At 45.9% G+C, this 22,636-nt stretch overlaps 1 protein-coding gene across 1 annotated transcript; it reads right to left on the bottom strand.

Moving 5' to 3' along the window:
* Positions 1-15,518: 15,518 nt before the first annotated feature.
* On the bottom strand, positions 15,519-19,806 carry FZD7 (frizzled class receptor 7). The gene has a single exon (XM_075511612.1). It carries the CDS (start codon positions 19,142-19,144, stop codon positions 17,420-17,422), a length of 1,725 nt encoding a protein of 574 aa, XP_075367727.1. The 5' UTR covers positions 19,145-19,806; the 3' UTR covers positions 15,519-17,419.
* Between the last annotated feature and the right edge of the window lie 2,830 nt (positions 19,807-22,636).

Here is a 22,636-nt window from a genome sequence, read left to right as displayed (position 1 = left end):
GTGGGCTGAAGAGCACGTACCATCTTCAGCAGCATGGCTTTAGTCATGAAATACCCTGCCAGAGAATATTACACTGAATTTGTGCCTGCTTTGGTTAGGTTTTAAGGTAAACCATAGTCTCCTGATAGAGCTCTTCCCTGGTCTCATCCCTTGTTTTAAAACAGTAAGTGAACATATCCCTTTGAAGCTGGGGAGAGGGGAGAAGGAAACCTTGTTTCGTGAGACACTTTGCTGTATTTGGCATAGAGAGACTGAGGCAATATGCGCCTGAGAAAGAAGCCGGGCAGGACAGTCTTGTGGTTACACTACTATATTGAGACTTGGAATCTGGGTGTAGTTTTCCCCTCTGTGTGGCCTTGGGAAGGTCTGGACATAGGCAAAGTAGGCAGTTACCAAGGGCAGCCAAACCAGAAGTGAAGCTGTGGTGACTCCTTTGGCTGTGGCAGGGCCCAGGAAAGCTGCCCTGGTAGCTGCTGCTGCCAGGGTGGAGCAGAGCCAGCAGCATAGTGCCTGGCTGCCATTGCCCCCTCATCTTTTCAGGGGCAGCTGGAGCAGTAAGTGCAACTTGGCAAGGCTCAGTCCCCAGCTCTCGTTCCCATCTCTGCCCTAGCCTTCCAGGTGGCTGAAATGCTCCGACATAACGTAACGGTGTGACAGCAGAGCTACAGCGATTTGGATCAAAGGAGGACACACCTAAGCCCATAGTCAGTCTCCAACACTGGCTAATAAAAGATGCCAGGGAAGAGCAATAAGAGCAGGGCAAACCTAGGGTGAGTCTTCTCCAAAATTCACTCAGCACCTCTAGCAATTAGTGAGCAAGCACTGGGTCTTTGTATTAATAGACTTTCTGAGATTGTTTTCTGTGATTATTTCTAGGTGCTTTGTGAGCCCAGCACTAGGCTGGCACTAGCCCCTTATGCTAGGACAGCACAATTCAGTTTTGCCCACGCAGAGGAAAAGCCCGGAGCTTGTTCTGTCTTGACTTCCAAGTGTTCAATTACCCTTTCAGTCCAGCTGCAGGGTCTTTGCTTGGGGTGCAGCCTTTGCTCCCTGTGTCAACACTGCTGCAGCCAGGAGCATCCTGGCTCCCCCAGATACCACAGTAATACAGGCATGGGACTAGAATGCGGTAATGTTGTACAGGCACAGCTATGGGACTAGAATGCGGTAACGTCGTACAGGCACAGCTATGGGACCAACAGGGTACAATAGCTGCACAACTTGCAAAGTGGGAATAATTCTCCCTTCATTCAGAAGGCTCTTACAAAGATAAATCTTTAATATATGAGAGATGCTTAGTAGCTGCATGGCTAAAAGCCACCCTGAAAAGCCTATGTACGTTTTTAAACACAAAATATATCTTAAAGGAAGAAATTCAAAAGCTGAAATTAGAAATTACAGCAGCAAAGAATGGCATTCTGAATATGGTAGGTCCATTTTCTTCAGTCACTCGTAACTGTTAATTAAATTTATTTAAACTTACTAACACCCAGTCAGTGAAAAAGGAGCTCGTGGCATGTACTAGAACTGTAAGAACAACCTGTTTTGAATGTTAAATGTCTGATTTGGTAAACTTGCTTTAGAGGCCGAGTGTGGGGGGTGTTGTTGCTTCTCCCTTCCCGGGGTGTTTCAAAAGACCAGGGAAGTGCATGTGCATGCATGTGTGTGAGGAGCCACACTTTCGCTTCTGAGCTGACAATCTTGACCTTTTGACTATGGGCCTCAAAGCAGGCGATGAAAATGTGACTTCAGCAGGGTAACTGGTAGATGTCACTGCTCCAGTGAAAATCAGATTTGCTTTGGTTTAGATATGATTTTGGAAAACATTCTTTATTTGCACACTGGTTTACCATGAACTCTGGAACAAAGGAGTTTGGGGAATCACTTCCGGATATAAAGGGACAGGGAACTTCCACTGCTTAGGGTTTTTCACAAGCTTCCACTGGCCACACAGATGGATAGCTGAAAATATGTAAACTTGGCAAAGTGCAGAAGGAATGAGACCAGTATGCTCTCTCAGTCCTCTCCTTCACATAACAGAGCAGGTATCTCTGTGAAGAAATCTGAGGCCTTTCCTTTCACATAGCAAGACATGCATTTAAATAAGATAAAAGGTTCTTGATTTGCAGATTGAAGGTATTCAAGTGTACAGAACACCCTCTTGCTATATAGATGATGATTGAAAGGTGGAGATTATTTTGTTCCTTAATTCATTGGGTAAAATGACTTACTGTAGAGCTTGTGTTTTTTAATTGTGTTATTTAATTTCCTACTTTTTAGATTATCGAAGTGCTTTCAAGAAGCCAGTGTAACCTTTACTCTGCCCCTTCTAATCATAGTCTGTACCCATGTGCCTCTAATTACGTGATCGCAGTGTCTAATGGATAAACAGCATGACTTTTTTCTTTCCAAAAAAAGATCAGAGAGTGAGGCACACACACAACTGCAAACCTTTGAGAAAGGATGTAAATGCTGGCCCTCTGCACAGGACTGAATTTCACCCTAAATTCAGGGTCATATAATATATTGGTCTGGAGTCATGCTAGTAGATTTATGTTATGTCAGTGAATGGGGCTATGTCTCTGGCACTGCTGCCTAACCTCTAGCAGAAGTTGTGTGGTGTGAATAAAGGCCAGAGACCTGTTGTAAAAATGATGATTTAGGTGGTTGATTGGGACTCCAGAGATCTGGTTGCTTTTCCTGCCTCTTTTCTACTTTTCTTTAGAAAGTAACTCAGTCTTACTCTCTAAATTAGGGATAATGTTTCCTCACTTCACAGGGACGTTTTGGGAATAAATGTGTTAACTAGTGCAAAGCATTCATTGTTCATGCAGTGTTGCGACAGTTTGTAGTAGATGAAGCCGGAGCCCCACGCTGAAGAGCCAAGATTAAAAAGAATATTGAAGAGCTGCTTTGTGTGCAGAGCACTGTCGGTCCTGTGCCTGGAGTGAAGCAGGGGCTCTTGCCAAAAAAATGAATGTGGGGGCAGTACCTGGTCCGATACTGAAACAGTGTATTATACCATACAACCCGGAGGCAGAAGGAAGGTTACATTAGGCAACCTTTGCTTTGCTGTTTCGTGATATTTGAGAGCTTTGCTTTTCAGCCTTTGATTGTTTTGTTTTAAACAACATAGTTTTTAGCATGGAACTGATGATACAGATCTCACAGTGCACCTGGAGCTTTACAGGAAAGTGTGCAGATAAGGTCTCAGCCCCTTAGATCTTACAAACTGGGGCCTTTTTCTTCTTTCACAGACCTCGTTAGATTAAGTAATGTAAGGAATTCTGGTTTTACAGCAGTGACCCATAATTCAGCATTGGGTTAGGCATAAATCTGCAATATGCTTCCATAGAGTTTCAAGCTGCAAATATTTTTTTTTTTCCTTCTTTGCCTGCCTTAGTGCTGTACCACCTTTTACCCAGGAATTATATGACCTTTTTACTGACTGGCACCCAACAAATTAGCAATCAGCAGAAACAGGAGTTACCAGCCCTACTTTTAAAACTGCTAGCAAGTGTCTTTGTAGGCTCAGTGACATTTCTACACTGTATCCTGATAATGAAGCAAAATCAATTTCCTCCCCTATCCTTGGGCAAAGATTAGTGAATTAAATTTAGTTATAAAAAAAATACTTTTTTTTAAGACAGATTTTGTGTTATCTAAAACCTCTTCCCTTTCAGACACTCTTTGGGTGTCTGATTTTGTTTTCTTTTTAAAACATTTCCTCTCCAGAATATCCAGCCTGCTGGAAAGAAAACATATTTCAGTCCCACCAATATTATTTATGAGCACATCATCAGCTTCATATAGGAATACTTAATAAGCCCACTAGCACTCGAGAATGGCTAAGCCCTGCCTCGATGCTCAGCAGTATACAGACAAGCCAGGAGAATTGATTGGGCTGAAGTGGACTAGATCGCAGATGGGAGGCTGCACTGGGGAATGGACTCAGTGGCCTCCGGAATTGGAGATCGTGCTGGAACTTTTCCACCCAGCATTTTAGAAAACAGCAGGAATCAATGTTTTCACACTAGGAGTCAATTAAAGAAACCCAAATTATTGCCATTTGAATAAACAATTATTTCTTTTTCACCCTCACAGAAGTTGGTTACAATGAACTAAAAGCCAGAACTAATTAAATGATCTGATAGCAGAAATCTTATCAGAATTGTTTCATCTGGTTTAATTAATTCTTGCCAGAAATCACTGCTACTCTTAGCATATGCTGAATTTTTTTTTAATTAATTTTTTTTAAAGTTTCCATTTATATCTGTTTCCAGTACTGCTGGGATTCTCACTCTCTGCAGATAAAGTAGGAGTGTTTACAGAAGCGCTTACTGCCAGGGAGATTTTTAACCCTAGAGACAGAGTATGGCAAATACCTTGTAGGTCAAGAAAAAGGACATTTACACCTGAATCTAAGAGGATTTTTTTAACTAAAGGATGAGACAAATAAGATATAAGCTCTTCAGTCCACCCTCTTGGTTAACTCTTAATTTGCTGGTGACAAATGCTCTGATGAAAATGCAGTGGTTATCACTAGGAAGAGGACAAGACAGCTCAGGGCTCAACACTGTGCAGTCTTCACTAGCCTTTTTTCCCCTTTGCATGAAATGCAGCCAGGTTATGTTGGTTATCGCTAGCTAGCTCTGCCATAGGGCATTTCTTTGTCAAGCAGAACAAGCCTTAGCCTGATTTCCTGAGCCAATCAGCTGATGTTTGCAACCAGGTCTTGGGATCGAGGCTTGAGAGCATTCAGGTCTAAGCATTGGGTCTGCAGCCCTGCAACCTCACCCCTGAGTCAGGAGAGTATTTCTGAGGAACGTGAGGATGCTGTTGTCAGCATGCTGTAGGACAGCTTCTGTGTTTGGGGTCTTTGTAGATGGTAATGGAAAGTCTCTTCCTTATGAGATACTTTGGGAAAACCCAAACTGTAGGAATGTACCTGTATTCAGTGACTGGAGTCTGGGCCTCTGGGACTGGAGGTTTGGATTCAAGACTCAGTTTTGTGGTCCACCTCTTGATCCACTAGTAGTACATACCTGTGTCCATACAAAGGTGGAAACAGCCATAAATACAGTGTTTAGCTTTGTAGTCTTTGATTTCTGTATTTATTTCTCATTTGATGCTGCATTCATTGCTCAGTCAAAACTCCAAATCAAGGGGTTGTAAGTGATCACAGAACAAGCCCTCACATGTTGCAGATGTGCTGTAATTGTAGTACTAGGATTTGCCCTTCAGTTGTAGTTGCAGGACAGTACTGTGCAAACTGACTACAGAAATTCTTACCAACAGGAGGACAGAGGCTTGCTCCAGGGACTGCTGCTTTGGATGTAAAGACCAGAAAAATATGAGAATAGCATTATTTTCCATCTGACTTTCATGAGGACAAGTGACAGGCTTTAAAGTTTAAAATAGCACTATTAAAGCAGTATAAAAATGTACATATTCAAGACATGTCAGTAAGATGGGACATTGTCACAGAATAATGGGTGCTAGCTACTTGGCATTCAAAGTAGGACAGAAAAGAGGGAGATGCTAATGTGATTCTCAGTTTTCTAGGGAGCAGAGAATGAGAAATAAATAGAGGGACAGTGCAACACTTCTGAGTGCATCCCTGCCACTGTAAAGAGTGTTTGAGCAGGGTTCTCCATGGCCACGCATTTCAGAGCAGTGTTTGTGCCGTAGCAGAGGTGGCACTCTCTGCCACCCTACCCCCTGCCAAAAAAAAGCCTTAACTGACACAGTGGCACAGTTGTCTGTTAGTATCTTATACCTTTCCATCTTGGCAAATGTGGTAAGCCATAAGCCTTTTGAAAAGCGGGGCCTGAATAAATTTCCCCCTGCCCTTGCTGGGGTCGGCTGTACTGCCAGGGATCATGCAGGTCAGCTGTGGGAGCTGCCCCACTCCAGCTGGCAGAGCTGGAGTGCGTTGTGGCTGTGACACAAGAAAACTGCTGGGCTTTGACATGAGAAAGGCCTTGTCCCTCTGGAAGGTGGCTTGCCTCTTTCCTAAACTCCTCTGTTCATGCGAGTGGTTCAGTAGTGTGTCTCCTTTTGGTGTTGACTTTGTAAATTGTGGTAATAACGGTGCCTAGAGTTCTTCCTCCCCAGGGGAATTACCAGAAGTGCACAAGGGTGCTGGCAGGATGGTCTGTGGGCTCACTGCTGGAGGGTAGAGTGAGGAGTCCTGTGGCGGTCTGCGAGGACAGGGTTTGTAAAGTGGTGGGTGTTAGTCCTGAGGAAGAGACCAGCTGTGTCTTGGGTTAGGTTGGTGTTGGCACTCCCCCTGCACCCAGTCCCTGCGGCTTCGGTACAGACCAGTTTTCCCTTGCAAAAAGAAGGCTTTAGACTCTGTCCTGTGGTCATGTGCCCTATTCCCCAAATGTTTGCACTCTGCCTTTGAGATAGCACAGACTCTGTGTGTTATGGCCATATTGGGGCATCGCTCAAACAGCACAGTTAAGGTTATGTTTGCTCATACCTTAACTCTTTATTTACTGGTTTCCAAGGGAATAGCTAGGACTGACATTCTAGAAAGGCACTCTATGCTCCTGGCAACCTTAATGTATTTTTTTGTCAGTAAACTTCTTACTTTTGAAAACTTACAGGAGTATCGTTTGGTGAGCATTCACGATGATTGCAGCAGTTTACAGTCAGCAATTAGTTTGCCCTGGAGATGCTACTGCAGCTCTGTATGACTAAGTGCTCCGTCACAGCCTGGGCACTTCACCACACTTGATGGGTGACAGAGGCAGTACTTTGCTATGTTTGGAGGCCAGTCCTGTTAAAAAGGCAGTGTGAGGAATCCCAGAGTAACACCTGCCTAGATGGGGGCAGGCAGTCACGTGTTCGCCTTGCATGGGCTCTGGGATGGCTGGCTATGAGCCAGCCCAGTCTGCAAGCCAGCCCATCGCATTAGCCAGCATGAGCGTTGGGCTGAGCAGGCACAGAAGCATGGCTTCGCACTGGAGCTGTTTTCTTTCTGGCCAGCCTGAAACCCAAGAAAAGCAAATGCACATGTAACTAGCTGTGCCCATACGCCTTTTCTGTCTCGGGCTCAATTGTTTTTATTGTTCTCCTCTTTCTCTGGTCTCCACAAACACTTTTCCCTATATGCCATTTCTAATCTCATTAAGCAAAATGTTCCATTTGCTGCCTGATGTCCCTTATTACCAGGTCTACATGGTGCAGGTGAAGTAGGTTAGACTTTCTCAGTGATATGGGGCAAGCTGTAGGCAAAACTGACTCCCATGTCTCTCAACTCCCTGTGGGTTCCAAAGCTGAGCTACCTGCCTTCACCTGTCTGTCTTAGCCTTGGTCCATCCAGTCTGGCCCTTAACTCCATCTAAACCTTATAAGGTTGCTTAATCTTTTTCACTCATTTTGGGTGCATTTCAAATTCAAGCTTGAAGTTGCTTCATTTAGGAAGCATTTAAACAAAACATTCAGACATTTTCCCCTTTGTTTTCTTCTTCAATTGTAGCAGTTCAGAGTGAACTGGAAAATTGTTTTCCTTAATTCAAATCCATATTTTGGAGGTGTGTGGGGAATTAGTGGGCTTCCTGGTTGCTCTGCTGCTCAATTAATTAATCACTTCACTAGTGATCATTTAATGAAGTATCCAGCCAGTTATTTTGTTTTGGGGTTGGGTTTTTTTTCATTGCAGATAAATATTTTCCTTTTATGAACAAGATAGTTTCCTCAGTGTCTGGTTTTCATTTTTAGGGACTAGTCAGCCAACAAACAATCTGACTGGCCAGCACCAATTCCACTCAGCTGGAGATATTTTGCAGTATGTGCTATCACACAGATCCCACATGGCAACACTTTGTACGACAACCAAAAAAAGACAGGCAGAAGAGGGCATGTGACAGTAAATCCCATCATCTGAAGAGTCCACAGAGACTCTTCAGAGAAGGGAATATGCCTTACGCATGTTACACAAAAGCCGAAAAGGTGATGAGTGACACTTCCCACTTTTATTTCTTTGGGAAGATTTGGTGTCATCACACATGTCTCTACTTTGCCACTAGTGTTTGACTATTTCCCCATAGAAAGTAAAGCACCAGCTCACTCTTTACTATTCTCTGCCTCTTAATGATCAATTATTTTTAATTGGAACCTCTTGCATTGTGCCGAATCTTGAGAGGCCCCCATCAAGATCAGGGCTCCAGCAAGATGGGAACAGTACCAACATGTATGTGGGGACAATAGAGACATTTTTTGTTCCAAAGAGCATGATTCTATTCAGAGAAGGACCAAAAAGGAAATGGAGGTAAGGATGATTGGAAGAATTTCCAGACCATGGGCAAGTTTGGGAAAAGTATGACAGTCTCCTGACCCCCTAGTCTGGTGCCCTGTCTGCTGGCACACACTGCTTCTCATTTACTAATAAAAATGTCATTGTGCAGAATTACATTTAAGGACAAATAAAATAGGCTGGTATTGGTACAAAGAACTTTACCAGCTGAATAAGATGCAGCCAGGGATGACGCTGAGAGGTGGAGCTTGTGAAAATAACGGTTATCATGACACAGTCCTTCACAGGCTTATTTTTATGTGTATAACTTGTTACTACACCTTTAATGTCTGTGTTCAAGTAATATATTAAGTCTGAGGGCAGTGGTGAAATGCTGACTAAAGGACACTTTATTAACAAAGCTAGTTTTAATGAAAATCGATAACAAAATGGAAGAGTCATTTAAGTGAAATTGCTGAGTCTCTTGAGATTGTTTTCTGAGAAACATTTATTTTCAGTTCTTGTGTTGAGAGGTTTTGATTAAGATTTGATTCAGAATTCAGTGCTGTAAGATCTTTACTTGAGGAAAATGAGAGACATGGAGTTAAAGTGTTAGCTCTGTTAGTTAATGTCAACTCTATTAGTCAAACAGCAAAAACCTTAAGGAATCTTGAAGACAGAAAATGAGATCCCTGTCTGTGGGCAGGGATACAAAGCTCTGTGCCTTCATAATGAAGCAAAACTATACACAGATTAATTCATCTTTGCAGATAAGGGATTTCTTACCAGAAAAGACAGTTTCTGGCTCACAGTAACTGCAAAGTACCATCTTTTAAATCTTACAACATTCTGCTTCAGGACTTTGGTTTAGCCTAACATAAAAGCAGAAAGTTGCCGTGGGATTTGGCCTGGGTTCTGCAAACCCAGCCCACCTCCTGCCCCTGCCTCAGAAGAGGAGTATGGTTCAGGCACAGGCGCTGCTAGCCCCTTCAGACATGGGTGCAGTTTGGTCTCTTCCCAAGAAGAGAAGCTGCTGGTCACTACAAGCTGCTTTAGAGAGGCCAGATCTTTGCCTTCATCCACTTTGTGCCTGAATTCTTTAGCCATCATGAGAGTTGTTTCTGCAAATCCAACAGCTGATTTACTATCTTCAGAGAGCAGAATGTGTAAAGAAAAACAGTATGAGTAAATCCTCTCTCTAGAAGGGCTTTCTATCCACTCACATAATCCCGCTCCGTCCCAGCCTGGTATGCATAGTTGTGTAAGGGTGTCAAATGACATCCCTTTTACTGGCTGTTGGCCCTAATGGAATGCTGCTTTGCACATCTCGTAAAGTAAGGACGGGAAATGCTGCCTGAAACTTTTACATTTTGCCGTTAATTAAAAAAAAAAAAAAAAGAGAGAGAGAGGCAAGAGCATTACAAATAAGAAATGCTCTTTTCATCATGGATTAAATAAAAAAGATTCCATCTTTACATTTAGTTTTTTACTCTTTCTAAAGACTGACTTTTGCTTTAGATAATCAAAGCTGGCTTTGAACTAGCTCACACAAAAAATCTTTTTTTCTTTAAAAATAGCCCTATAGATATATATATATACATATCACAGCCTTTCATTCCTTTTATAGATGGTTTCATTTTCTGTGAGCATGGGAAAGTTCTGAGTGATCTAGAGCTCATGCAGGCACCACAACAAACATGGGGAACGGTGTCCAAGCACACTATTGCAATTAACACCAGTGTTTAATTAGGAGACAGCTAGATTGGGCAAGGGCCTTTTGATTTTCTCTCTTCTCTAGGTTTTTGATGAGAGATTTACCTGTAGTTGGAACTCGTAGTTGTTACACTAGCACGCACTCACGCTACACGTGCACGCACATGTGCGCACACATATACATACACTGTCTGCATGGAAAAATTGTGGAAGGAAGCCATGTCAGGCAACTGATCTGATTTTTGCTTTAGGTAAATATTTTTGGAAGTAGGTCCCTTTGACTGTCTTCCATAAAAACTCTTAAGTTGTTTTTGTTTGTTTGAGGGGGGATTTATAACTTAGAGCATGCTTTGATGCATTTAGGAATCCTTTTTGGTTTGTTGGTTTACTTTATTTACCAACAAAAACCTGATGTGTGATGAAGGTGAATGGGTGCAGAAGTCTCCCACAGGAAAGGCTGGCACCAGGGCAACACACAAACGTTTATACCAGTCAGCTTAGATGACTCTGTATTTCACTGGTGAAAGAAGTATAGTAGTCTCATGCTGTTCCCTGTTGTTGAGGCAGGAAAATGTCCAAACAGCCAACTAATCCTTCTACTTGGCCATCCTTAGTAAAGAGAAAAATGTTGGAGGTCGTGCTAACAGAAAAAAACATTGAGGAACCAAGTGACGAAGTGAAAACATGTCAGGGAAGGTGGGTTCTCACTGCCAAGGGCTTGGACGAAACCTTGGACAACTCTGTTTTAGGCCTACTACTTACTATGATTTAGATCCTGCTTGCAGCAAGCTGAAGTGAACTGTAATGCTTTAAAGAGTGTCCGGACAGCAGAGGTGTCACAGAGTCTGTTGATAATAACTGTGTTTACAGCACATAGGAAATGAGAGATTGAGGAGTACTGAAAGAGCTAAGCGCACTATAGCACCAGTACAGATGGGCCCAAATCCTTCTCTCTGCTGTGCGTAAGTGCCAGGATAACACAAGTCCATTTTGTTTGACTGTAGTCAACAGCTGTTGATTCTCATGGATGCCCAGTTCAGTGTCATTTTCTAATTACCTAGCTTGTGTCTTTATACCCTTTCACACCTTATATTTGAGCCCTGGCTAGAGTGATACTCCTGTAAAAGCATGTGCTCAGCTTGCCTAGTTTTAGATAAGATATTGGAAAACATACAAGTAATTTATTCTAGCTGGTAGTCTTAATTGGGCGTTCTCTAGAATGGGACCTACTTGCAAAACATGAGATTATGGGACAAAGATCTGACAGAGGTATTTCCATAAACCCTATTATCATTGTATCTAACAACTTCTGGTTTTGAGAGTGTTTATTCTCACAACACTCCTATAATATAGGGAAGTGCCACTGTTCCAATTTTATAGACAAGGAATTAGAGACAGAGATAAGATTTTCTAGTCAATTACAAAGACATGCACCTGGGAATTTAAGCACTTTTGGAAAGTGCTTTCCATGTACCTGCCTGCATCTTTAGCTGCCTGAATACTGCTGCAAGTCTGGCTGTAAATGATCTGTCCACCATCTGTGACAGTGCAGGTAATCAAGCACTTGTCTTCCAAATCCTAGATTAGTGCCTACTTGCTGGAACACCCTTTTGTATCCATCTGAGCCGGATAATGTATTTTTCTTCTGCTACAACTCTTGTCAGAATTCGCCATTCACCACAAGCTCCTTCTGAAGCCCCTCGGTATGTTAGCCTGAGGAAAAGGACAGCGTGGTGGGAATAATCTTACTCCTTGCCTGCCTTGAGAATAGCATTGCCTTCCTGCAGATTGGTTTGAGAACAATGCTAGAATTGCCAATACCTCCAGTAAAGCTGGAGGTAGGGGAGAAGTGGGCCTCTTTTTTTCTTTTTTTTTTTTTTTTTCTTTTCTCCTTTCTAGTTGTCATCCTGGCCTTTGGGATCCTGGTGTTAATAGTAAGGTTCATGGCTACCTTGGTGGCCACATGATGGGGTTAATTTCCAAGACCGGTGCAGCCAAAGCCTACTGGTCTGGGCAGCACATACTGATTTTCCGCCTGTATTTGTAAGAGTAACATGCTTAAGCAAAGGGTTGTATATAATCAACCCAAGTTGTGACACAGCTGGGGCAGCCAAAATGAACAAGTTGTTGCTAGCAGGATTTCCTGACTAATATGGATAAGTGATCCCCCCCAATTTACAACTGTTATTTTAAAATGCGCTCTAGGCCCTGCTTATTCCTGCTTTTTATCCATATTCTCATCTATCTCAGTCCCATAGTTTCCTGGCATGGGTAGGCTGGCTGTACAGAGAGGAGCAAGCAATGCAGAGGACTCACGACTCTGTTTGGGCCTGTCTGTTCTCACTGTGCATCATTCAGTTGAATCCTATTTGGCTGCAGCTGTGGTAACGCTGTGCTTGAGCCTGGTCTTTACCTGGATTAGGAGAAAGTGCTGTGCCTTACTTCCACTGATCTGGTTTTGAGACAAGCAATGCCCAGCCACCCAAGCCAGGCAACCTTGGACCTCGGGTTTAAACAGCGTCAAAACCCTCCCTGTCCTCCTCTGACTGCGGCACAAACCGGTTGTCTGAGCAGCGTTAAACTCTGATGTATGTATTTTAGTTTTACAGTTTGGGCATCATCTTAGTCAAAATGTGTCAGTTCTAAGTGGGGCATTTGGGAACTTGCCATGCACTGTATTTATTCTCCCAATCCTATATTATCTTGCGCAGTGTTGTAGCTGCCAAAACCACACGCTCATGTTGGCATGAAACAATTATCCTGGTTTATATAGAACAGGCTTGGCAATAGTCTATCTCAATGAACAGTCATAGTGCTGAAAGATTCAGAGTCGTCTTTTCCTCTCCAAGCAACAGACTAAATTTCTTTCAGCTGAATTCATGTTTTTAAAAAATAACAGGACTATAAAGCAAGTATGGAGAGCAGGGTGTATATGAAGTACCTGTAAGGTCTGGAAGGAAGTGAGAATGAGATGCAGGAAAAAAAGACTGTTTAAGACACAAGCTAGTAATTTGGTTTCTAAACCCATGTGAAATTATAAATAATGTTTACTGTTGCCAGTTGGTGAACACAGATGTGTGGTTTTTTACTTGCATGCAAAGCTATTGGTTGTGGGTGAAGTACTTAGACAAAAACATTCAATCGCTGGTGTGGGTATTCCACCAAAAATAAACCCAAACAAACACTGACATATTATAAAAGCACTTCTTTCTACAGAGACAAACATTCAGTTGCTGCTGCTATTCATGAACTCTAGAACTGTTAAAGCCTCCTGTTTAACTTGCCTGAAATACTTTCTTCTAGAAAGTAACACAAAAGTCTCTGAAACTTAAGAACCAGTGTTCATATATTTTTCATGAAAACGTAGTATATGATGTAAACTTACAGGGATATTGATCAACAATAACTATTACTTGCCAAGGTCTTGTGAACCAAAAATGCTGCATAGAGAAGAGCCAAAGGTGAAGGGCAGGAAACTTTTCTTCAACTTAAGAAAATATTAACTGAAAGTGGACTGAAACATTAGTCACAGAAAAATTGTTTTGCAGCGATTAGCAAAGGTTAGTAAAGGCTTATTTTTCCTCCTTTTTTCCAGACAGCTTCGCAAAGAGATTTTTTAAATTGTACTCCATTATGAAAGTAACTGCTACTTTGTTATCAGAATGGTGATATTTTTATTCCAGAAGGCCAGACGCTATCACTACTTGAAATTCTCCAAATTGTTTCCACTGTGAGCAAATTCAGTCTTGATGCAAGTCACATCTGCTTAAAAGTGAATAGCAGTTGCTTCTACTTTACACCAGCATCAAATTTCACCTACAATCTCAAATTTTAAAAATCAACTTAAATCCCAGGATTTGGATAGTTTTGCGTAAATGACTTCAAATCCAGAAGTACCTAATAGGAAATACTGAAATACAAGCATTCAGCTTTAGTGGTTTCTGGTGGAAACAGAGACATTTCCTTTCAGATATGAATGTCTTGTGAACTAAAAAAAAAGTCTATTTAAGTTTTTCCACATATGGACAAAAAAGTAGCAATCACACCTAAATGCAGCTTCTCATCCAGCTATCAAGGATGGGTGGTGAGCGGAGAGAAGAGCAGGGGGACAGGCCGCCTGCATGAATTGCGGGCTTAGCTGTCCATGATGTATTAAGGATTAATTGCATGTTTAGCGACGCAGCTGTGGCTGCACAGCCCAGGGGCGTCAGTCACACCACTGCTTCTGTCGGTTCCCAGTCCTCAGAGCGCGAGCTGTTTCAGCCGTTCCGTCGCTCCGGCCGGCACTGATGGATTAATGGGAGGAAATGTTTATAGAAAGGTTCAGGTTTCCTAAGTGAGTGGAATGAAACCCCCCTCAGCAATGATCAGTAAGCTCATGTCATGGAGCAGTTTGAAGCAGCCTGACTCGCAGGAAAGCAAAGGCCTTTTCAAAACGGAAACTTGACAAGTGAGCGGTTCTAGGAAACAGCTAGAGGTGTTTTCAAATAAAAGATGTGGCTTTTCTAGAGAGGCAGCGTGAATGGGGCTAGCTCTGAAAAGAACTTTAAATCGGTAGTTCGTACACTTGTAAATGTAAAAGGTTATGTTTGAGAGCACCGTGTCTGAATAAAATAGTGCCCTGAGAGAAAGTGCAACTATGGCACCCTGTGCTCAGTAAATGAAACAATATTGCAGTGCAACCACAGCTACCATGATGGCATCCAGCTAAGGCATCTTGGATCTCTGTTCTGTAACTTAAATTTTAGTATAGCTATAGTTTAAGGCAAAGGAAGGGTGATGAACCCAATAAACAGGCTGAAATCATTGCGAGAGAAAAGCTGGAAACTATCATCATTTCACAGGTGTAGAATTCTGTTTGCCGGGGTACTTTCTGTGATTGTAGCAACACAGCTTGAGATCTAAACATTCATTTTGGTTTAAAAAATGAAATAAAATAGACCATTCCATTGAAGCTATCAGCTTTCAGATGACTGTGATAAGAAAGAATGTAGGCTTCGGGCTAGCTATTAAGATTAAAGTAAAATTCACCTGAACAAAACTGGAGACAGCAAAGGTGCTGGGAGAAAAAAAAAGCCAGTTCAAAACACTGCCCTTTGAAAGCTATTGAAAAGGACCTAGTCCTTAGTGTTTCCCTAAAACACTCCACCCGTCAAAGCAAGGATTTAATTTACAGCACTTGTAGCACTCTCCAGTTCTCACTCTCAAAGTCCCTTTGGAATGGGAAGAGAGCATTATCCTTATTTTCTAGATAAGGAAACTGGTTTATCAGCTTGCCTTCAGCAAGAGGCAGAGCCCGGGAGAAAACTTGGCTAGGATGCAAGTACCTCAAGTGAGGGCAAACATTTGAAACGGTCTCCAAATGTGATCTTCTGTTGTGCAGGGCCAGTACTCAGAAAGGCCAGTTTCAAGTCACAGCTGAGTTTCTGGTCAGTGTAGTCACCCAAAAGTCTCTTGCATCTCCCACAACAAGCAGGGGGGAAGACGCCACTCGAAGCTGACCCCCCCTTCTATAACCTGCCAAGTGTTCGAAGACTGAAAGAACTTCATTGGAGCCCTTGTATTAAAAATTATTTATTTAGTGATCTGTACATGGGATGAAGCAGGGCCTCATACAGACCTTCAAAAAAATCAAGTAAAAACATAAATACATATTTTCTTACAAAAATGAGATTTACAAAATATACATACTGCACTTGTCTTACACGTTTGGTTTTTTTTCTTCCACGTGCACATTATAAAAGACAAAAACCCAAGCCCTGCAAGTCTGAGATCAGATCTACTGAAGGATTTGGCTGACGGGCCCATTCCCCATACCCAGACTACTGGTACGCCCTCAGACAGCAGCAGCCTGCCCCCTCACCCTGAACAGGTTTTTTCTTTCTAAGGTTCATTCCAGACACTTTTCCCCCCAAAAAATGAAGAGCAGCTATAGGGTGGAGACTTGCTAAAAATCCAGAATTTCCTATTTTGTCCTTAGGCAAGAATATACACACACACGTACACTTATAAAAACAACCCTTCAGTGAATATAAAGGTAAAGTAGTATGCAAAAAATAAAATATGAACAAGTCAACATAAAAATTTCAGAATAGAAAAATCTGTCACATTTCAAAATGAACACGATGCATTTGATGATTAATTTTTCAATGTCCTTCCTTCCAAGATGTGATCACTGGAAACTTAACCAGCTGTATTTTAGCTGAAATGAGAAGGCTCCTTTCTTGTGGTACCTGCTTGCTTTTAAACCCCAGCCCCAACCCCCTCCTGCACCCCCAGTCCTCGCCATGCAGTTCAGGGAACCTGAGGAGCAGGCAGAGGGTCCAGCGTGAGCCAAAAGGATTCCTCCTGCCGGCTGTGTATTGACTTTACCTGCAGCGAGCTCACTGCAAAGCAGGAGAGAAAGCAGGTTTACGGGAAGGAAAGAAATATCTCGTATCTTTACATTACATATTTTAATGGCTCTTGTTTTGGCAGGTGCTCTTGGTTACCCTCTTCTTGCCCTCTAAGTCTTGCGTTTCCTTCAGCTTGGAAAAGCGACCCATATTGAACGGTAGGAAAACATCCTGCCTTCTCCTCTTTTCATAAAAGGAATGTTTATTTCTGCGAGCTCCTCACATCCAAGGGTGAACCTCAGCGACTTCTTTTTGTTAGTTTGCCCATAAAAACCGATCCCATGCTTATGCCTTTCTACATAGAAAACACTTTTGTTTCCCCCTTTGTCTCCTAGAACAAAGGCAAGGGGGAAAAGCCTTCTGCTGAAAAGCAACAAGTCATTTCTTTTCAGGGTGTGGAATAGCAACCCCCTCCTTCCCCAAGCAAGAACAACAGACCGAGGGCCGAACTTTCACTTTAAAACAATTAAAACAGGTATCACTGAAGTAAAAAGGAACTTGTGAGTTGGCAGAACAGAGGCATCTCGCCAGCACACGATCTGGGCTGTAGCTGTTGTGCGGTACTCACGTGATGGCTCCGCCGAGCTGGAAGGAGCAGGCGGTAAGCTCGGGCTCAGGCGTTACCCTGCCTGCGCTGCAGTTTGACCCCAGCAATTCAGGGAGGGTTTGGCTACTTCTCGGCAGGGGAATCGCAGCAGGTCTGGCTTCCCCTCCCTCTCGTCCAAAGCATGACAGGATGGTTTTAGCCGGGTTGGTTTTTTTTTCTTGTGCAGGGGTAGCGGGAGAGAGGGGTAAAAGGGGACTTCTTGTGGGTGAAGGACTCTCCCGTCCCACCAGTGACTTCTTTTTCTGTGCTCTTCTACTTAGCTGGGCATAAGCACCATTGGACACAGTCTATCTGATCCTTTACGAAAAGATATATTTTTTTTTCCAAACCCTTTGGGAGGAAGAAAAAGTTTGGAAAAGCCTCCCATCCTCCCTCTTCGGGGAGCCATTGCCTTCCTCTTCTGCTGAGTATCCCTCTCCTCTGCATGCGTGTGTGTGTGCCAGAGGGGGCAGGGGGGTCTCATACTGCTGTCTCGCCTTTGCTGCCGGTGCTGAGTCTGTGGTAGAAGCGTCGCCAGGACTGAAGGGTTTTGCCAGACCAGATCCAGAAGCCAGTCGTGATCCCAACAATCATGGTCATGAGGTACTTGATCATGAAGACCGTGAAGTCCGGGCTCATAGGGGCAAAGTGGCTGGGACAGGGCACGGCATAGGTTTTGCAGGTCTGGAGGAGCCACGTCTTCTCCCAGGTGCCACGGAAGGCCTGCTCGTAGAAGTAACATGCCAGGACAATGGTGGCAGGCACTGTGTAGAGGACACTGAAGACACCGATGCGCACCATCAGCTTCTCCAGTTTCTCTGTCTTGGTGCCATCATGCTTCATGATGGTGCGGATGCGAAACAAGGACACGAAGCCAGCAAGTAAGAAGGAAGTGCCAATGAAGAGGTACACAAACAAGGGTGCCAGCACAAAGCCCCGCAGCGAGTCCACACTGTAGATACCTACGTAACACACCCCACTGAGTACGTCCCCATCCACCTGCCCCATGGCCAAGATGGTGATGGTTTTGACAGCGGGCACAGCCCAGGCAGCCAGGTGGAAATACTGGGAGTTGGCCTCGATGGCCTCATGGCCCCACTTCATGCCAGCAGCCAGGAACCAGGTGAGGGACAGGATGACCCACCAGATGGAGCTGGCCATGCCGAAGAAGTAGAGGATCATGAAGAGGATGGTGCAGCCTTCTTTCTTGGTGCCTTGGGCCACAGTGCGGTAGCCATCCTCAGAGAAGCGCTCCAGGCACACCACCCGCTCCTCCAGCAAGAAACCTGCTGCGTAGGCCACTGCCACCATGAAGTAGCAGCCAGAGAGGAAGATGATGGGCCGCTCCGGGTAGCTGAAACGGCGCATGTCCACCAGGTAGGTGAGCACGGTGAAGAGGGTGGAGGCGCAGCAGAGCACAGACCACACGCCCACCCACAGCCGGGCAAATCGCACCTCCGCCTCCTTGAAGTACATGAGCCCGTTGGGCCGGGCTGGCTCGCAGGGGGCCCCACAGTCCCGCTCCCCCAGGAACCGGTAGCCCAAGTAAGGGGGCACTTTGAGCTGCCGGGGGCAGGAGAAGGAGAAGCCGGAGGGGGGCTGCGGTGGGGTGAGGAAGTCGGGGAGGTAGCCAGCCGTGGGGTGGGCCGTGGCCCCCCGGCCCGCCGCACCACCAGGCCCCGGCGGGGCGTCCGACGTGTTCTGCCCCACACAGATTTCGCCCGCGCCGTGGACGGGGAAGTTCTCGCAGCGGAGCCGCTCTGGCCACTGGAAGCCGAACTTGTTCATGAGGGCCTCGCAGCCCTGGCGGGCCCGCTCACAGAGGGAGCGGCAGGGTGGGATGGCCTGCTCCAGCACGGTGCACACCGGAGCGTACATGGAGCAGAGGAAGAACTTGAGCTCGGCCGAGCACTGCACCTTGACCAGCGGGTAGAACTGGTGCACCTCCAGCCCCGCGTCCTCCTGGTTGGTGTGGCCCAGCAGGTTGGGCAGGATGGTCTGGTTGTAGGCGATATCCGTGCAGAGCGGGATGGAGATGGGCTGGCAGAAGCCGTGGTCCGGCACGGAGATGCCCTTCTCGCCGTGGTACTGCTGCGCCGCCGCGCCCGCGGGGGTCCCCAGCAGGGCGGCCAGCAGCGCGGCCAGGCCCAGCAAGGGGCAGCCGGCGGCGGCCGCTCCGCCGCCTCCTTCGCCTCCGGCCCGCATCGCCGGGGCGGCCGGGGGCCCGGGGAGCCGCGGGAAGTCCTTCAGAGCCGGGCGGCGCGGCGCCCCTGGGGCATCAGCGCCCGGAGGGCGGCGGCGGGGGCCCCTTCCGCGGGGCAGGGGCGCGGCGGCGCCTCCGCGGCGGCGGGAGGAGCGCGGCTCCGCGCCGGACCTCCCCGACTTTCTTGCTCGGCTCCGGCGGGTCGGCGCTCCCAGCGCGGCGGCGGCGCTTCCCCCGGCGAAAGTTTCCGGAGCCGCTCTCGCTGGAGAAGGCGGTGGCGGCGGCGAGGCAGGAGACGCGCGCAAAGCCCGGCGCCGGCTCTGGCCAGCTCCGCGCAGGGTCCCGCGGCGGCGGCGAGGCGGAGACGCTGCTCCCCGCCCGGCTGCGCGGCCCCGGCGCCGGAGATTTAGGTTACGGCTAAACGGATTATTACCGCGCCCGGCTGAGCCGTGTATTTTACTCCGGGGCTTAAATAACTTTTAAAATCCAATTACTGCGCGATCCTCCCCGCGGCTCGGCTGGGCTGCGCTCCCGACGGGCGCCGCTGCGGGCTGTGAGTCCGGGGCAGCCGTGCGCCTCCCGCCTCGCTCCGCTCCGCCCGCAGCCCCGCCGACACCGCCCGCACCGCGGCTCCCGGCCCGCGGCCGCGCCGGCACAAAAAAAAGACACATATACGCGCGGGCGCGCCGCGGGGCCCCGCCCCCGCCGCCGGCCCCATTCACAAACCGCGCCGGGGGCGGGGCCTCGCAAAGTCCACCCGCCAATCGCCGCTCTGGGGGCGGGGCGGGCGCGGGGGGAGGGGGAGAGGGAGGAGCCCGCGCCCGGGGAAAAAAAAGTTGCAAACAACTTTTTCCCATCCCCGGCGGTGCGGGCCGGGCCTGGCCGGGCCGGGCCGGGGGCGGGAGGAGCCGCCCCGGGGCCCCCCCACCCCCCCGCGCTGCAGGGCAGAGCCGGGAAGGGAGGGGGGGGCCCAGGCAGCTCGCTCAGGGTGGCCCGAGCAAACTAAAATTAACTGGCTGCTTTCTGAGCAGGCTTTGAAAATGCAAACAGCTGCCTCTGCCCAGAGTTATTAAAAAAGAAGAAGAAGAAAAAAAAAAAAGGTGTGTGGGGGGAAAGCAGCGCCCGGGTACATTTTCAGAATGAGCTGGTTGCGTTGTCAGGATGTTCGTGTCTGTGCGCCATCGCCTCCCCCAGCGTGGGGGGTTTTGATTTGTTATCGCAGCATGACCGTTGCTTTTTGCTGGCAGAATAAACGCTTTATTCATGCAGATCTAAGCTTTAGCTGGGGGAAGGCAGCTTTTTTTGAAACGTCCAGTGTTACCTAAGCAAAGAGTTGAAATTTTAAATCCCCATCTGCACTGCTGCAACTCCTTAAGAGACTCCAAAAGGCTGTAAAAAAGCAGCAGTTCCTCCGTGGAAGCACCCAGCCTGCCTGCAAGAGGGAAAATGGCACAGGTCAGGAGAGGGCTGTTACTGGCCTGCCAGGCGATGCTGAGCAGACCTACAACTAGACCAATGTACGTTTGCTCAGGACAGAAGTGTGGGTTTTGCAGCATAGCTGTGTTTTGAGGTGCACTGCCGAAACACAGGTTGCTGGAACCATCCAGCCTCTGGAACGTGCAGGCAGAGCTTGTCCTCCACAGCACAGAAAGGGTGTGCTCAACAAAAGCCCTGCAACAGCGCTTGCTTTTCCTTCACACTGGTCTGCAAGAGTCTGTGGTCAAAGACAGGCTAGGGCCAACTATTCTTCAGCCCACCCCATCCCTCCCTTTGAGGACAGAGGTCCCCTGAACTGTACTATTCAAATTTTTACTTTTACGCCTTTACTCAGGATTGTGCTCCAACAGCGACTAAGCAAATACACCAATCTGTACCATCCTCCAGGGCGGTTCAAGAGAGCACGGTTTGGCTCGGGGAACTCCAACAGCAATTGTTGGACAAATGTTTCCTGTATCCTCTCCTGCTTGTGAACAATGTGTCCTCATGCCAGTAAGCACATAGAGCTGCAGCTTTTGTTACATTTGTTAAGAGAAGTTGACAGTTATAAACAGACTTACTAAAATAAATTTACTCCTCTAAAGGTGGACGTGTTTTTAAAAATAATACTGTGCTCTCCAAAATATGTACGGGCAGGACTAACTACTCATGGCTGCAACAGTTGCTTCTGGAAAAGAAGTAAGTCTTTTCTTCATTCTCAGTTATAACTGTTTGAGAGCACCTTAGAGGAACTTCAGTTTTTCAGTTTGTTAAGGCTTGTTATCTGAATTCCTTACTTTTCTACACCTAGTGACTAAGCAGGTTTTTGTGATACTCTTCACCTAAATAACCTCCCATGGTACAAACTTACGAGAACTTGTCTACTCTATTGTTTGTTCTTTGGCTGTTAGTAACCTTCAAAAAGATTATTCTTTCCAGTTGTTTCTTTTTTTTTTCCCCCCATACCATCTTTCTGTAACACTCCATGAGCTGTTGAGTCACCTATCTGTAATAATCACCTTAAAGCCTCTATTTTTCGCTTTGGCTTATATGACTGACTTCATCTGCAAAGCATTTTGTGATATTCACTATGAAAAACGTTGGATGAAAGGAGATGTTTCACTGGCAGGCAATGACAATGCAGAGAAAGTAAAGCAACCGCAAACTTTCTGCCCCATGCATCGCTCGTTCTGATTTCTGTACGTCAAGACACAAGTTCAGAGCTAGTAAAATGGTATTGCAAGAAACTATCTTTCAGCAATGGGGAGACAGTGACAGAAACCATTCAGGGTAAGGAATGTCAAATCAAGTGGCAAGACTTTAACTGGATATTTATTTACAAGGCAAGGCAGATGGCATCAGTGGTTCCCCCTGTTTTCTACTGGTCCCATTTGTTAGAGTCATTCCTCCGAACCATGGTATGAATGAAAAGATGACTGGGAGCTCTGGTACGTGCTATAAAAGCTGTGTGACTCCTTTACACTTATGTTGAACATAATGTAGAACCAGAGTGAAGTAAAGGAAAAAAAAGGAGTTGAAGAGTAAGCAGAAAAGAAGAAGGAAGGAAAGCTGTATTCTGGATTATTTCTTAGGGAGATAAGAAGAGAGTAAACTTATCACATGGAATGATGCTGCTAGGCCATCCCAGATGGCAGGAATGTGCAACAGGATTTACTAAAATGATGGAAGAAAATCTCTTGGGCGTGTTACCAAATTCCAGGGTTGTTTTTTTTTTCCTGTTTAGACCCACTGGGAGATGGGACACAATCACTAAGAGAGGCAATGGCAATCTCAAAATGGCAGATTGTGGCCTAAGAAAATCCCGGGCTGCTACATCAGTCTAGGACATCTTGACAGCTTTCAGGGGATAATTAAAAAAAAAAAAAAAAAAGAGAAAGAAAAAGAAAAAGAAAAGCAACAGCAAAATCCAGGATTCTGGAACTCAGGTTACCGCAAAGCATCCAGAACCTCTGTAAGTAGCATCAGCCACATTTCAAAAGGCAGCAAACTTATGCTCG

Source organism: Mycteria americana, chromosome 9, assembly GCF_035582795.1.
Source record: "Mycteria americana isolate JAX WOST 10 ecotype Jacksonville Zoo and Gardens chromosome 9, USCA_MyAme_1.0, whole genome shotgun sequence".
Classification (NCBI taxonomy): domain Eukaryota; kingdom Metazoa; phylum Chordata; class Aves; order Ciconiiformes; family Ciconiidae; genus Mycteria; species Mycteria americana.
Note: the sequence above shows the minus strand (reverse complement) of the source record. Positions and strands in the feature narration are given on the sequence as shown.

Excerpts from the sequence above, each read along its gene's own strand:
- FZD7 (XM_075511612.1), bottom strand. The coding sequence starts at position 19,144 with ATGCGGGCCGGAGGCGAAGGAGGCGGCGGAGCGGCCGCCGCCGGCTGC.